General features: G+C 40.5%; 1 protein-coding gene across 2 annotated transcripts in view; it reads left to right on the top strand.

Annotated features, from left to right (window-relative positions):
- Nucleotides 1-13,957, top strand: part of LAMA1 (laminin subunit alpha 1) — a 152,566-nt gene that overhangs the window by 119,947 nt on the left and 18,662 nt on the right. For both annotated transcript variants that reach the window (XM_037050331.1, XM_037050330.1), the window contains exons 45-53: nucleotides 194-337; nucleotides 1,304-1,437; nucleotides 2,215-2,365; nucleotides 3,772-3,896; nucleotides 9,398-9,548; nucleotides 10,205-10,349; nucleotides 10,781-10,922; nucleotides 13,302-13,416; nucleotides 13,611-13,772. In XM_037050331.1, coding sequence (XP_036906226.1) covers nucleotides 194-337; nucleotides 1,304-1,437; nucleotides 2,215-2,365; nucleotides 3,772-3,896; nucleotides 9,398-9,548; nucleotides 10,205-10,349; nucleotides 10,781-10,922; nucleotides 13,302-13,416; nucleotides 13,611-13,772 — 1,269 coding nt within the window. The remainder of the gene's footprint in view (nucleotides 1-193; nucleotides 338-1,303; nucleotides 1,438-2,214; nucleotides 2,366-3,771; nucleotides 3,897-9,397; nucleotides 9,549-10,204; nucleotides 10,350-10,780; nucleotides 10,923-13,301; nucleotides 13,417-13,610; nucleotides 13,773-13,957) is intronic.

Raw genomic sequence — 13,957 nt, 5'->3', positions numbered from 1 at the left:
TGACTTTCTCATATTTAAGTACTTTACCAACTAAAACGATTTTAATCACCATCTGAGTTCTCACTTTATGAAGCATTATGTGTCATCAGAGAGGGACGCAGCCTAACAGTGGGCACCCGTCTTACAAGAGCACTTGTCGGGCGCACTGCCAACATGTCACCAAGTGAGTGGGACGCTTTTCTTCCCTGAACAGATTAAAGTTGCCGTGTCTGCAGACAGAGATTGTGTCCGGGCATACCGGCCTCCAGTCTCTCCGACCAACTACAACACCCTAACGCTGAGTGTGAAGACCGGGGAGCCCGACAACCTCCTCTTCTACCTGGGCAGCAGCACCAGCGTGAGTGCGGACCCCAGAGTGGCAGTGACTCTCTCGTCAATGCATGTGTTTTCTGAGTTGAACTTGGTGGATGAAAAAACAATAGGGTCTTGGTGAAATCATTCATTCTCCTAAGAGAGCTAACCTTTTACTAAACCAGCAGCATCAGTTTAAAAAGAAACAAATTACAAAATCCAATACCTGTGACAGGAAAGTGGCATTGAGGCAGGAAATATGTCTCCCTCTGCTATCTTAACCACATGCTGCGGCTTTGGCCACATTGTAATGCCTTCAGTGACCTCTGAAGCCACTGAGTTTAGCTTTGGGTCTGTAAAGTCGACTTTGGTGGCTGTCACCAGGAGTGGAGGCGAGCACCCTAAGGCCTGTCACAGCGGTGCAGCTTCACCCAGCATCTTCCACCCAACTAGATTCCAGTGGTACCTGGAGGGCGAGTCCCCTGTGGAAGGCCATGGGAAGCACTGGCTGTGCTGGTGGAAAGGGGTCAGAAGCCTTGTCTGTGTTAGGGCAGAAAATACCAGCAAGCACAGATATTATCGCAAATGTCTCTAGGAGCAAGGGGACAAAACACATGCAACCTCTGATGAGGGATTTCATGGCTCTGTCTTACTGCGTATTTCACATTCACTTATGGCCCTCTCAGACTGGGCCACCCCAAGTGCAGCACTATCCCTCATGCTCCCTGAAGACTGTGGTGATCCTCCCGAAATGAGTTTCCCCAGGGATTTTTACGGAGACACTGCAGAGGGCAAGGGCAGTGGGGTACTAATGGCCACGGGTGGCTGCTGCCCTTAGTCCCCTGGGGCAGGTGGGGGCATGGGGTTAAAGACAAAAGAAGATAGATTTTCGGTTATTGATTTTTCTAACAAGTAGAAAAAACGCTGTAGGAACTCATTATTTGAAGTGTTATAGTGTCATGCAAGCAGACTGGCCTGCACACTCATGCCAACTCATGCCCCTGCACCCCAGCCTGACTTCCTGGCCGTGGAGATGCGGCGAGGGAAGGTGGCCTTCCTCTGGGATGTGGGCTCCGGGCCAGCACGGTTGGAATTTCCAGACTTCCCGATCGATGACAACAGATGGCACAGTATCCACATCACCAGGTAGTAGGAAAAGTTCTCTTCCGTCATCTCTCTTTTTAAAACTTTATCTTATAAGTAATTACATGTTTCTAACATCATATAATAGTCTGAAACTCCTAGGAACGTAGATTATAATGAAAGAATACTTAGAAATAGGGTTTTTTTCTTATCACAGAAGAAATTAACATTGTTACCCAAACCAACAATGAAAGAAGAGAAAAGTTAAAAGCTTAAGTTACCCTTAGAATGGCAGGTGTGAATCTGAGTGGCCACCCAGAGAAGGGCAGGAAGCGCAGCGTGGGAGGAATTCCCTGTGGCTGCGCTGGGCAGGCGCAGAGGACAGGAGACCAGGCACAGGTGGGAGTGTGTTTTCTTAAAATTTACCCTTGTAAAGCCTCTCTCCAAAAACAAGTACTCTTAAGCAGTTTTAGATGTTGTGGGGTTTTTTTCACTTTTCTTAACATGGTTTGTTGTTGGTATGTTGTTTCTTAGAAATTTTTATCTTTTGCTTTGCTGGCAATAAAAATAGGTCTTACTATAAAAACAGTAATCAGTTTCAAATATGGTTTAACTCATTATCCATGATGAAATTTACATTTTAGAGAAACTGCTTTACAAGATTTTGGAGACTGAAGTAGGGTGGGGGTGGGAAAGTCGAGAAGCAGGGACCCAGGCCTGGGCGGTGGCAGTGGATGCGGGAAGAGGCAGGCGGAGGCTGGGCACGGGATGCGTGTGTCCGTGTGTGGGCTGACTTGCAACTCCAGAAGGGTTCTTTTTGCCATTCTTTGTGACCCTTAGATTTGGAAACATTGGTTCAGTGACTGTGAAGGAAATGAGTGCAACTCAGAAGCCAGCACCGAAAACAAGTAAATCCTTAGGGCCTGCTAAAGTCCTGGATATAAACAACTCAACGCTAATGTTTGTTGGGGGTCTTGGAGGACAAGTCAAGGTAACATTAGGAATGTTCATCTGAACATGACTGATTGGCTGATTTTACCTGTGTAAAAACATAATGTTTACATTTAAACAATGTTATATGTCAAATATATTTCAAAAATAGTATAATTAAATTATTGAATATATCTCAGGCAGATGAAGAATTTTTACTTCTTTTATTTTGCTTAATGATAGTTCATCTGCAGAGTTGGACTGACTTTGCAGGGTAAAGGGTCATGTGTAATAAATAGTGTAAATGGAAAAGAAGTCCACGGTTCACTTTGTCATTTGGGTTTCTCTTCTAGTGATGAAACAAGAAATTCAGTATATCACATTAATTTCTGTGAAGTTCCTTTATCTCGACTGTAATGCTAGTAGTAGGCTTGCACTAATTAGTGTGCAGTGGAAGGGCCCATTGTACTTATTTTAACAAGCTGGCTACCCTCTCGCCCAACACTGGGAGTCACATGGACTTGGTGTGTGCTCTCACGTGAGAGCCTGTGCCAGCCAGCCTGTCACCGCTGACCACATTCTCTGGGGCTCTGTTTCTCAGCTCTCTGAGGGGGACCCCAAAAAACAGAATTTATTTATAAAAAATTGTGCATGTATTCTTACATGTTTAAAGTTCAGTTACCTTCAAAGTACTCTCCATTTGATGCAATACACCTATCAAGATGTTTTTGCCACTTCTCAGAATGGTTTTTGAACTCAGCAATTTTGATGACTTTTAGTGTTTCTGTCATTTTTTATTTCACCTTTTCCGTATCAGCAAAACATTTCCCTTTGGGGACTTTTTTCATCAAGAGAAACCAAAAAAAAAGTTGCCTGGGGTGAGATTAGGTGAATAGGGAGGGTGGGGTATGGGGGTTATGCCATTTTGGGCCAAAAACTGCTGAATATCCAGCACAATGTGGGCAAGTGTGCTCATAAATCACCCATCATGAAATGGGCAAACACAATGAAAGAAACTAAAAAAAAAAAAATTCAAAAAATTTTGAATTTTTTTCAAAATTTCTCTTAAAAAAATTCACTGCAGTCAAATGCAGCCTCTCACCACAATGCCAGCTGGTACACTGATACAGGTGGGTTCCTGGAACACTCGCCTAGCAGGGGAAGCCTGTACTACAAGGGGCCTACACTCCAGAAGATAATTCCAGTTTATTTTGGGTCCTTCCTCATAAAGGAGGTTTCTTTCAAGCAACCCTAGTGCATGAGATGATCTTGAAGATCCCATCCACTTGTCACTCATTCTAGTATTCCAGTTCATAATTGGAAGGAAATCCAGTAGTTACAAACTGGCTATTTTTTGATGTTTTCTCAAAATTTGAATCTGTTAGATATAAGCTTTCACGTATTTAGAGAATTTATTCCTTTTCACCAAATATATGTGGGTTATGTTTGTTTGTTCCTGTATATTAGAAGTCTCCTGCTGTGAAGGTTACTCATTTCAAAGGCTGCATGGGAGAGGCCTTCCTGAATGGACAGTCGATCGGCCTATGGAACTATATTGAAAGGGAGGGCAAGTGCCATGGCTGCTTCGGAAGGTAACAGGCCCCCACGATTTAACACATTGTATCATTGTATGTTAGTTAGTATATTCACATCTGAAAACTGCTTAAAGAACTTGCATGTACATCAAAGATGGATAGTTTGTGATGTCAGTTTTCTTATTGCAAAGGATAGCATGTAGATTTACTAGTAGAAGCATGGGTATCATTTTTGACCCTTAAAAGTACTCCTATTGCTGTGTCTTGTACTACATGCTTTGATTATGGATCATAAAATTGAGAAGCATCAGACATCTGTTCAAACAATCTTCTGTCTCAAAGAGCCACAATAAGCCTTGTGTAAACCACTATATATTTTTATTTTGAAAATACTTCCAAGGATGAGAATTTTTGTGTGTGCTGTCAATTTTTATAAATAAGTATTTTTCTATTCCTAAATTCTATAATTCTAGAAGTAAAATGCACTTAGAAATGGAGAACTACCTAACATTTTTTAACATACTGATGTAATAGAAGACATTTAATAACCTAATGTTGCCCAGCTCAATACCTCCTCTATTATTTTCTGACAAAATAACTATAACCCCCTAAGTATACACAACCTGTTATCTAACACTTTAGCAATTATGACCGTAGATTTCCTTTGCTATTAGAGAAATAAAACATCTGATATTATTCTCCATCTAGTGGGCTACTCTGTCCAGATAGATACCTGTAACTGAGCTGTGACAAGATCAGTTAGAAGCAACTCACATTTCCTTTTAGAAACTCATGGGTGAGTTTTCACTTTGTCATTGTCAGGTCTGCTTTCTCATATGGCTTCCAGCCTGGAATTTTGTAGTTTAAGCCTTTTATTTGCTGCTTTCCCCTCCCTTACCTTGCATAAAAAGTTATGACCACAGCATGTTTGTTGAAGCCTTAGAACTAAAAAAAAAAAATGCATTGCATTTGGTATCTTAGTTGCTCAGGCTCCTGGCCCAGCTCTCCTAGCAAATCTCACAGTGAGTTGGGGTCACTATACCTCATGGCAGGAGGTTTGGTTTCTTCTTCCAGAATATGAGAGCAATAACCATACTTATCTTACCTACCTCCCAAAACTATGGTGATGAACACATAATATGATGTATGTGAAAATGTTTTACAAATGTGAATGTTCACCAGTGTTCACCTCCAATCTTCCTGCAGTGATACCTCATGGCTTTCCAGGTAAATGTCAATAAATGTGTGAAAAACTAAGATTTTGTAATTGGCAAACATCATCAAAGTGGTACTACCTCGTGAGGTAACAACACCTGCTCTTGAACTTGAGGAGCACAAGCACATGAATTGAGGCTCTTCCATCGTCACTTCTTCCTCATGCTGTTTCTCTAGCATGGAAGGAAGTCTTCCTGGCAATTTAGTGATTCTGACTTGAAAATGCCCCAACCCCTGGATTCTGTCCCCTACGTTGACCCCAGAGCATTCATTGTAATTGTAGAAATATATTGTAGAAACTGAATGTTTCTAATATGAAAAATGCTCCCCTACATTAGCTGTTACAATATTCCCAGTTGTCATCAATCATTTTTAGGATAATTTAAAAACCACTGACCTCACATTGCAGCAATGAGTGAATTTAATGATGGCTGGTTCTTCTCGGTTTTGGAATGAGGAAGTCCATTTTTCTGTGTGGCCATGAGTTTTGTTCTCCTTGAGAACTAACCTCTGACCAGATTTCCACCCACTCTGGACCACTGACTGAATCATAAAGGTTCTACTGAGAGGAAGGATTCACAGGTACTACCATCCTCCTGATGTTAATCTTGGAACTGGCTTTTTTTTGGTAGAGGGATGACTACCCAGCTGAGCTTGAAGGCCAAACTGACTCATTAGTACAATCAAACTAAGGTTAGATTAAATGTATTTTTATGGGCACTGAGCAAATCAACTGGCTATTCTTGAATCATATTAACCAACATTTCAAAAAATATATTTTTAAAAGAATATTAATTTGGTATGCTATTAGTGTGTGTTCCTTTTTAAAATAAAGTAGCCATAGAGGGTGTGCCCTGATCATAAATGTTTGGAAAACACTGACTTCAACACTGAAGTGTGTTGTTTTACCATGAGGCTATGCGCAGTAACCGTGTCCTGGGAGAGGCTAGAGTTGCTGCATTTCCCAAACTCTTGTGACCCCAAATTCTTTTTTAAAGGGAGCATTCTGTAGTTGCTTATGTTTCATAGACCATACTTTGGCAAGTGCTGATATAGACACAAACTGGTACTTTATGTCTAGGTTTATAAATGGATTTATCTATCCTCATTTTTGGTAACCACCTCTACTATTAAAAACTTTAGCTCAGAGAGCTAAATAAACTAATTCTAGTTTATTGAGCCTATTTTTATAGATCAGTGATTCAAATTCATTGAGCCTTTTGCATTTGTGTGTAATTTACCATTATTAAATCACTGGTGTGGTCCATTGATGTCCTCTATTTTACTTTTTAAATTATATTTTATTATTTATGCTGTTACAATTGTCCCAGATTTTTCCTTTTGTCAGCCTTACCCAGCACCCCCCAACTCCCTCAGCCAATTCCTTCACCATTGTCCATGTCTATGGGTCACGTATATGGGTTGTGCATATGTGTTTTTTGGCTACTCTCATCCCTATGCTGTACTTCACATCCCATAACCATTCTGTAACTACCAATTTGTACTTCTCAATCCCTTCACCCTTTTCCACCCGTACTCCTCACATCCCTCCCATTTGGCAACCATCAAAATGTTCTCTGTATCTATGATTCTGTTTCTGTTTTGCTTGTTTGCTCAGTTTGTTTTCTTTAGATTCAGTTGTTGATAGATATATATTTACTGCCATTTTATTGTTCATATTTTTCACCTTCTTATTCAAGAATATGCTTTAACATTTCATATAATACTGATTTGGTGATGAAATCCTTTAGTTTTTCTTGTCTGGGAAGCTCTTTATCTGTCCTTCAATTCTAAATGATAACTTTGCTGGGTAGAGCAATCTTGGCTGTAGGTACTTGGTTTCCATGACTTTGAATATTTCTTATGAATCCCTTCTAGCCTGCAAAGTTTCTTTTGAGAAATCAGGAGATAATCTTATGGAGGATCCCTTGTAGGTAACCAACTGCTTTTCACTTGTAGCTTTTAAGATTTTCTCTTTGTGTTTAAACTTTAGCATTTTAATGATAATGTATCTTGGAGTGGGCCTCTTTGGGTCCATCTTGTTTGGGATTCTCTGTGCTTGCTTGACTTGCATTTCTATTTCTTTCATTAAATTAGGGAAGTTTTCTCTCATTACTTTCTCAAATAGGTTTCCAATTTCTTGCTCTTTCTCTTCTTCTTTTGGCAACACTATGAAACAAATGTTTGTGTACATGAAGTTGTCCCAGAGACTCCTTACAATATCCTCATTGGTTTGGATTCCTTTTCCTTGTTGTTGTTCTGATTGGTTGTGTTTTGCTTCCTTATGTTCCAAATCGCTGATGTGATTCTTAGTTTCATCCACTTTACTGTTGATTTCCTGTAAATTGTTCTTAACTTCAATTGATGTATTCTGTGTTTCTGACTGTATCTTTTTTATCCTGCTGAGGTCCTCACTCAGTTCCTTGAGCACCCTTATAATCAGTATTTTGAACTATGCATCTAATAAATTGCTTTTCTCCATTTTGTTTAGTTCTTTTTCAAGAGTTTTGTTATCTTCTTCCATTTTGGCCATGTTTCTTTTTCTCCTCATTTTGGCAGCCTCCCTGTGTTTGTTTTCATGTGTTAGAAAGAGCTACTACATCTCCCAGTCTTAATAGAGTAGGCTAATGTGCTAGGTGTCCTATAAGATTCAGTGACACAGCTTCCCCTATTACCCAATTTGGGTACTCAAGGTGCGCTTACTGTGTGGGCAGTATATACCCTCCTGTTTTAGTCGAGCCTTGCTTGCTGTTGGCATGTCCAAGGTCATCCACTGCCTGTGTTGCATCTGGAATCACACAGCATTAGCTACAGAGTGATTTTCAGATGGCTGCTGCTTGTGCTGGGTTTGGAGGTGTCCAGAGGATGCCAAGCTGTGAACCAAGGCTGGCTGCTGCTAGTTCTGGGCCTGGGACAACTTAGTGAGAGGTTTGGGGCTCCCTGAAGCCAGATACTGCTTGTTTGAGAAAATACAGGAAAATCTGAAGCATGGGCCAAGACAAGGTGTTCAAGACAAGACCTAGGCTTACAATGGCATGGTTTTGCCTAAATAAAACAAACTCACATCTTGTGTGGACAGCGTTCCATTAATGCTGTGGTCACACCGCTCAGCCAAGATGGCTGCCTTTCGCGTCTGCTCTTCCTGGAGCCGTCGGAGAACAGCCTTGTGCTCACTTTGGTGTAGTCTCCAGCTGGTGATTTCTTAATGCTTTGTGCTGTCTGGTTTGGATTCTGCAGGTGTCCTGAAACTGCCTTTTTATTTGGAGTTTTGGGACTGGAAAGAAAAAAATGAGTGTATATAATGTTTAACAACAACAACAAAAAAGAATTGAGAATTAAGCCATAGTTTAAAAGTTTATGCAGAATGCATTTCCTTTAAGTTATGTTTCCTAAAAGAGCAAAACAGAACTTTTTAGAAAAAGTTAGACTGCAGAAGCAATAAATACAACCTCAAGTTTCACAAAGCACTGTTCCTTTTTGTTTTGTTTCAGTGTGCTTTGTTTGTTTGTTAGTGGAAACAGTTTTGCTGTTTGGTTATTCTGTCCTGCTTGAAGATGTGGTACTGAGTTGAGCTATTATACACCTTCAGCTGGGGAAAAATTCAAATCATGCCCCCCAAATACCCAATCCAAGTTTCACTCTCAGGCCCTATGAGATTCCAGAAAAGTATTTTTAAGCATAATAATGATGTGTTCCAGATGAACTTACTTTGTAATTTAATGGTTTGGGGTTATTTTTACATTGTATCAAGTCAGCCTTTCGAGGCCCCAGAAAGACCAGAAACACACTGATGGGAGAAACATGGGGATGCACTTTGCATAGCTCTGCCATAAGCTCATCCTGCAGAGCTTTGAGGCGTTCTTGGCCTGTTTTTTAATGCTTCTTCTGGCACAGTGATACATATTTATTTTCCATTGTGATTCAAGTTTTCACCAATTTAACAGTTAAAATCAACAGAAGGTGATAAGTGCCAACATAAAAATTCTGACAGCACTGGAATTAACAAAGAATAGTTACAGTAAAGGAAATTAAAACAAACAAACAAATCTAGTCAGTAAGTAGAAGTATTTATAGCACTTATTCATCTTTTGATGAAATTTGTTATTACAGTGAATACTGCCTACATTAACTTTCTTCTTCTTATAAAGCAAATGGACATTTGTGTTGCGTAATCTCACAACAAACGTATTTTAAGATATTTTAATTAACACTTGTTGTTATCACATTACGGAAATAATAGCACTACCATGACTTTTGTGAGGGAGGACGCGGTAACTGTGTCATCTTTTCTCTTGAATGACCTTCCTGAGAAAGGACTGTATGTCACCTGCTCTGTGTTGCAGCCCCCTGAATGAAGACTCTTCCTTCCATTTTGATGGGAGTGGATATTCTGTCATGGAGAAGACGCTTCGGGCTACGGTGACACACATAATTATGCTTTTTAGTACCTTTTCAACAAATGGGCTTCTTCTCTACCTTACTTCAAACGGCACCGTAAGACTCCTTATGGGGCATTTGACCCTGCTGTTTATTTGCAGTTAGGTTGTTATGAGGACATTCATGTTGAATGAGTATTTCATTAGCATATACTAATTGTACATACATATATGTATATATATATGCCATACTATGTCCCCATTTTAAATTATTTATTTGTTATGTTAATACAAATTCATTGAAGAACCTTTAGAAGAGTACCCAGTAGAAGATAGCTTTCCCATCACTAGAGATATCAATCAAACATTTACTGTTAAATTTTGAGCTTAAATAGTATTTTATCCTACCTTCACTCTTACCACTGTGGCCTTATTTGAAATTCGTCCACTAGAATTTCATGTTCCCATTTTTCTATCTCATGTATTCTCTCAATCATGTAGTTTTATTTTTAGAACTCGTCCATTTGTCAGTCTCAATGAAATAGATACAGAGAGGTTCCACACCTTCTATTGACTTGTAGCTTTTGATAATAATGAGTTTATTTCATATCTGTGTAGTGTCCATTTAGTTTCATAGCGTCGACCTCTGGCTGTTGGGCCAGGTCCAGCTTTCTTAGTTTGACTTCAGAAACTTTCTGGCACCCCCGATGTGAAGGGAAAGAAAACCTTGTGATGATGTTGTTGCCATGGGTAATGACTTTTTCTTCTTTACAGAAAGACTTTTTATCTATTGAGCTGGTCCATGGAAGAGTTAAAGTTACAATTGACCTGGGCTCGGGGCCTCTAGCCCTTGTTACAGACCAACGTTACAACAATGGAACCTGGTACAAAATCGCCTTCCAGCGAAACCGGAAGCAAGGTAAGCACAGCTGAATGCACTGGGTATTGGTTGCCCTCACAAGAGTAGAAGTCTTTCCAAAATCTGTGGTCTTCACTGACTTTAGCTTTCTGGGTGCTATTCTCATCGAAACCCATTGTGTTCTTTGTAATACTAAGCATCAGGATTCATATTTTTCTAGACAAATATTTAATTCATAGACTGCTAACAAATGTATTACTTAACATTAAGGTTCAATTGGAATCAAGAATTAAATCAATTCTACTTTCTTTCTGGATTTACTGACTTTTCTACAGAGGATTTTTAGTTAATAGTCAAGAACATTCGCTGGTGAAATGGTAGAATGTAAAAGAACACGTCTTTATAAATGAACTTTGTTTGAAGAAGTTCTGTTTGACTCTTTGTAGCAAGTGATTTTTATCTTACTGTCTATTCCTTTCGATCCCCTTTAGGACTCCTAGCAGTCACTGATGCCTATAACACCAGTTATAAGGAAACCAAGCAAGGGGAAACCCCAGGAGCATCTTCGGACCTCAACCGTCTTGATAAGGATCCAATTTATGTGGGTGGATTGCCTAGGTCAAGAGTTGCAAGGTGTGATACCACCGTACCTAATTTCCTTAGTTACCAACTAAGTGTACTGTAGTGGTATACTCTACCAGTTTCCTAGCGCTACCATAAACAGGTACACAAACTGGGTGGCTTAAATAGCAGAAATGCATTCTCTCACTGGTCAGAAGGCTACAAGTCCAAAACCAAGGTGTTGGCACAGTTGCTTCCTTCTGAGGGCTGTGAGAAGAATCTTTCCCATGCCTCTGTCTTAGCTTCTGGTAATGCCAGGCTTTCTCAGCATGCAGATGACATTCTCTCTGTGGCCACGTGTTGTCTTTCCTCCTGTGGATGTCTCCCTGGGTATGTGTCTCTCCGTGTCTGTGTCCCTCTGTGTATGTGTCCAACATTTCCCTGTTCATAAGGACACCATTCACACTGGATTAAGACCTACTCTAATGACTGCATCTTAACTTGATTACATCTGTGAAGAACCTATTGCCAAGTGAGGTCATAGTCACAGATGCTGAGGGTTAGAACATCAGCATCTTTGGGGAAGGACATAATTTATCGTGACATCTGCTTTGATTCAAACCACTCTATGCCGTATTAATTGGGAATTGAGGAAAGCCTTCTGCAGTGAAATTAATGATTTTATATTTATTGCTTTTAGAACATCCAAAAATGGTTACTGTGTAATATTTGGAGACCCTGCTTTCCATCACAAGTCATTCTCCTCCCCGGTAGAGTAGTAGAATCTCTTTCTAGCCACACACATAGAAAATCATGCTTCTGCAGACTTAGCTGGATTCTCTTTTTATGTGATTAGCATGAATAATATACGTAAAAGTAGAAAAAGCAGCATCAGGAAGTTGGATGAAAGATGGCAGAGAAGAGAGGCAATGGAATTCTTTTATAACACTGATTCAGGTTTAACTTTGTGACTTTAATAATTCACACACACTTTCTGTGGTCCATGGTCCTCAACTTTATAGCTTTTGATTGGAAAAATTAAACTCTAACTTTTTAAAGTCATATACAAAAGGTCTACAGTGAAAGCAAGATTGCTTCCAGGGAGAGGAGTTACCGAAAGCCCACACTGAGTCCCCCAGCCCGGTGGCTTTCAAATGCACATTTGCATCAGCATGCTGACGCAGGCTGAGTCCTGCACAGAACCCATATATATGGCACAGAAGATCTGCCACTCCAGCTGCTATGGGCTGAGCAGCCCAGGCCCACTTTCCCCTTCTTTTTGCTAGAAGTTTATGAAAATATCAAGGAACATAGTTTACAACCACAATCACCCCTCCCCTTCCCTGGTCTTAAAAACAAATACATTTAAATTTCTGGGAATTGGTCACATGTGCCCCAGGTCTTACCCCTCCACCGAGACAGAGCCAGTACTGGAAGCCTTTCTCCTAATCCCTGATTCCAGATATCACCCCCTGACATGGGGTGCTGGGGATGCTCCTGTAGCAGCAAGTTCATCTGTGTTTTGCCTAAATAGCACAGAGCGTAGGCATTGGATAAAAGGACAGAGCCCCTTTTCTAGGAAGACATCCCAAATCACAGACTCATGCTAGAAGAGACTCAGATATCAGGAGGTCAGCCTCTTATCTACAAGGGAAGAAACTGCGATCCAGAAACATTGAGATTTGTCCTAAATCATAGAGTTGCTCAGTGATTCACAGCTCATTGTTCCACACAGAGAGAAAGAAACATGAGATGTGACTCTATCAGAAAACCATGTTCCTAGCTAACATTTAAGAGTATAACTTAGTATTATCCCTATTTTGGAAAGGAGAGCCTGACCATGTTACAGCCTCACCCCACTCATCACAGCAGTGGGGCAGCTTCTGTTAAGAAAAATATGATATTGGCTTGGAGTCTACAAATAGGCTTGTGAATAATCCCAGACTTCACCAAATACCACTATTTCACTCAGGACAAAGTTCGTGAGTGTGCAGTGTGGACAAAAACCAGTGTCTTCTCTAGCTGTGTCATCCTAGGAAATCACATTGCCTGCCCTTGGCCCCATGGGAGCAAATGTTCTATCTCTTGCAGGTTGGATTATAATCCCTGCACTGTAATTCCCTCACGCCAATACTGTTTCTTCTAATTGGCCTGTGTTTTAGTATGTTTAAATTGTAACAACTATAATAGTTTTCCTTGAAATATCAAATATATTTTTATAGGTAGCCATCCATATAATGAATCGCACAAAATTCAATCCCTTTTTTTAGTCCTAAGGAGAGCATTTTTTGGAGAGCTGAAGTTTTGACCATCATTAGCATTCTTAGAGGGAGATCTAAACATTTCTGCAGAATGACATGTGGAAACAGATCTTTCTTATTTGTGGGTCCGCTTGTATTCCTCCTTTCAAAAATGGAGTCGTAATCCTTGTTCTCATGCCCTTCCCTACAGGAAAGGTGTCACCAGCAAAAGCTATGTGGGCTGCATCAAAAACCTGGAGATATCCAGATCGACCTTTGACTTACTCAGAAATTCCTATGGAGTCAGAAAAGGCTGTGTACTGGAGGTAGAAAGCATTTTATCAATATTAGGATAAGTTTGTATAAATGCCCACTGATTTACCAACCTAGTAGAGTAATAGAATCTAAAGCAGCGTGGGGAATAGGAAAGAGCTGATGGGGAGGGGGGCGGGTCCCTGCACCGTGGGAGGCTCAGCATGCAGAGGGACCTGACTGCGCGATTCCTTTCCTTTGTGACCAGCCCATCCGGAGTGCTAGCTTCTTGAAAGGCGGCTATGTTGAGTTGCCACCCAAGTCTTTGTCACCAGAATCAGAATTCTTGGCAACATTTGCTACCTTGAATAGCAGTGGCATCATCCTGGCTGCCCTGGGCAGGCATGGGAAGAATCAGCAGGCCCACAGGGTGAGTAGTTCAAACACTAGTGAGCCCTGAGTTCAGGAAGAAAATGACTTCAGGAAAAACTGAACGAAAAATGATTTAGTTGTAAACGTTAATTGCTTATGGGCATGCATTTTTAGTGAGTGCAGGTGACTATGGTTGAATGTCTTTCCCTGATGAGTCAGCAATTTCTTTGTGTTGCACAACCC

This window comes from Sturnira hondurensis, unplaced genomic scaffold (genome assembly GCF_014824575.4).
Source record: "Sturnira hondurensis isolate 20B ecotype Veracruz unplaced genomic scaffold, ASM1482457v3 Scaffold0006713, whole genome shotgun sequence".
In the NCBI taxonomy this organism is placed as follows: Eukaryota; Metazoa; Chordata; class Mammalia; order Chiroptera; family Phyllostomidae; genus Sturnira; species Sturnira hondurensis.
This window is presented reverse-complemented; position numbering and strand designations above follow the sequence as displayed.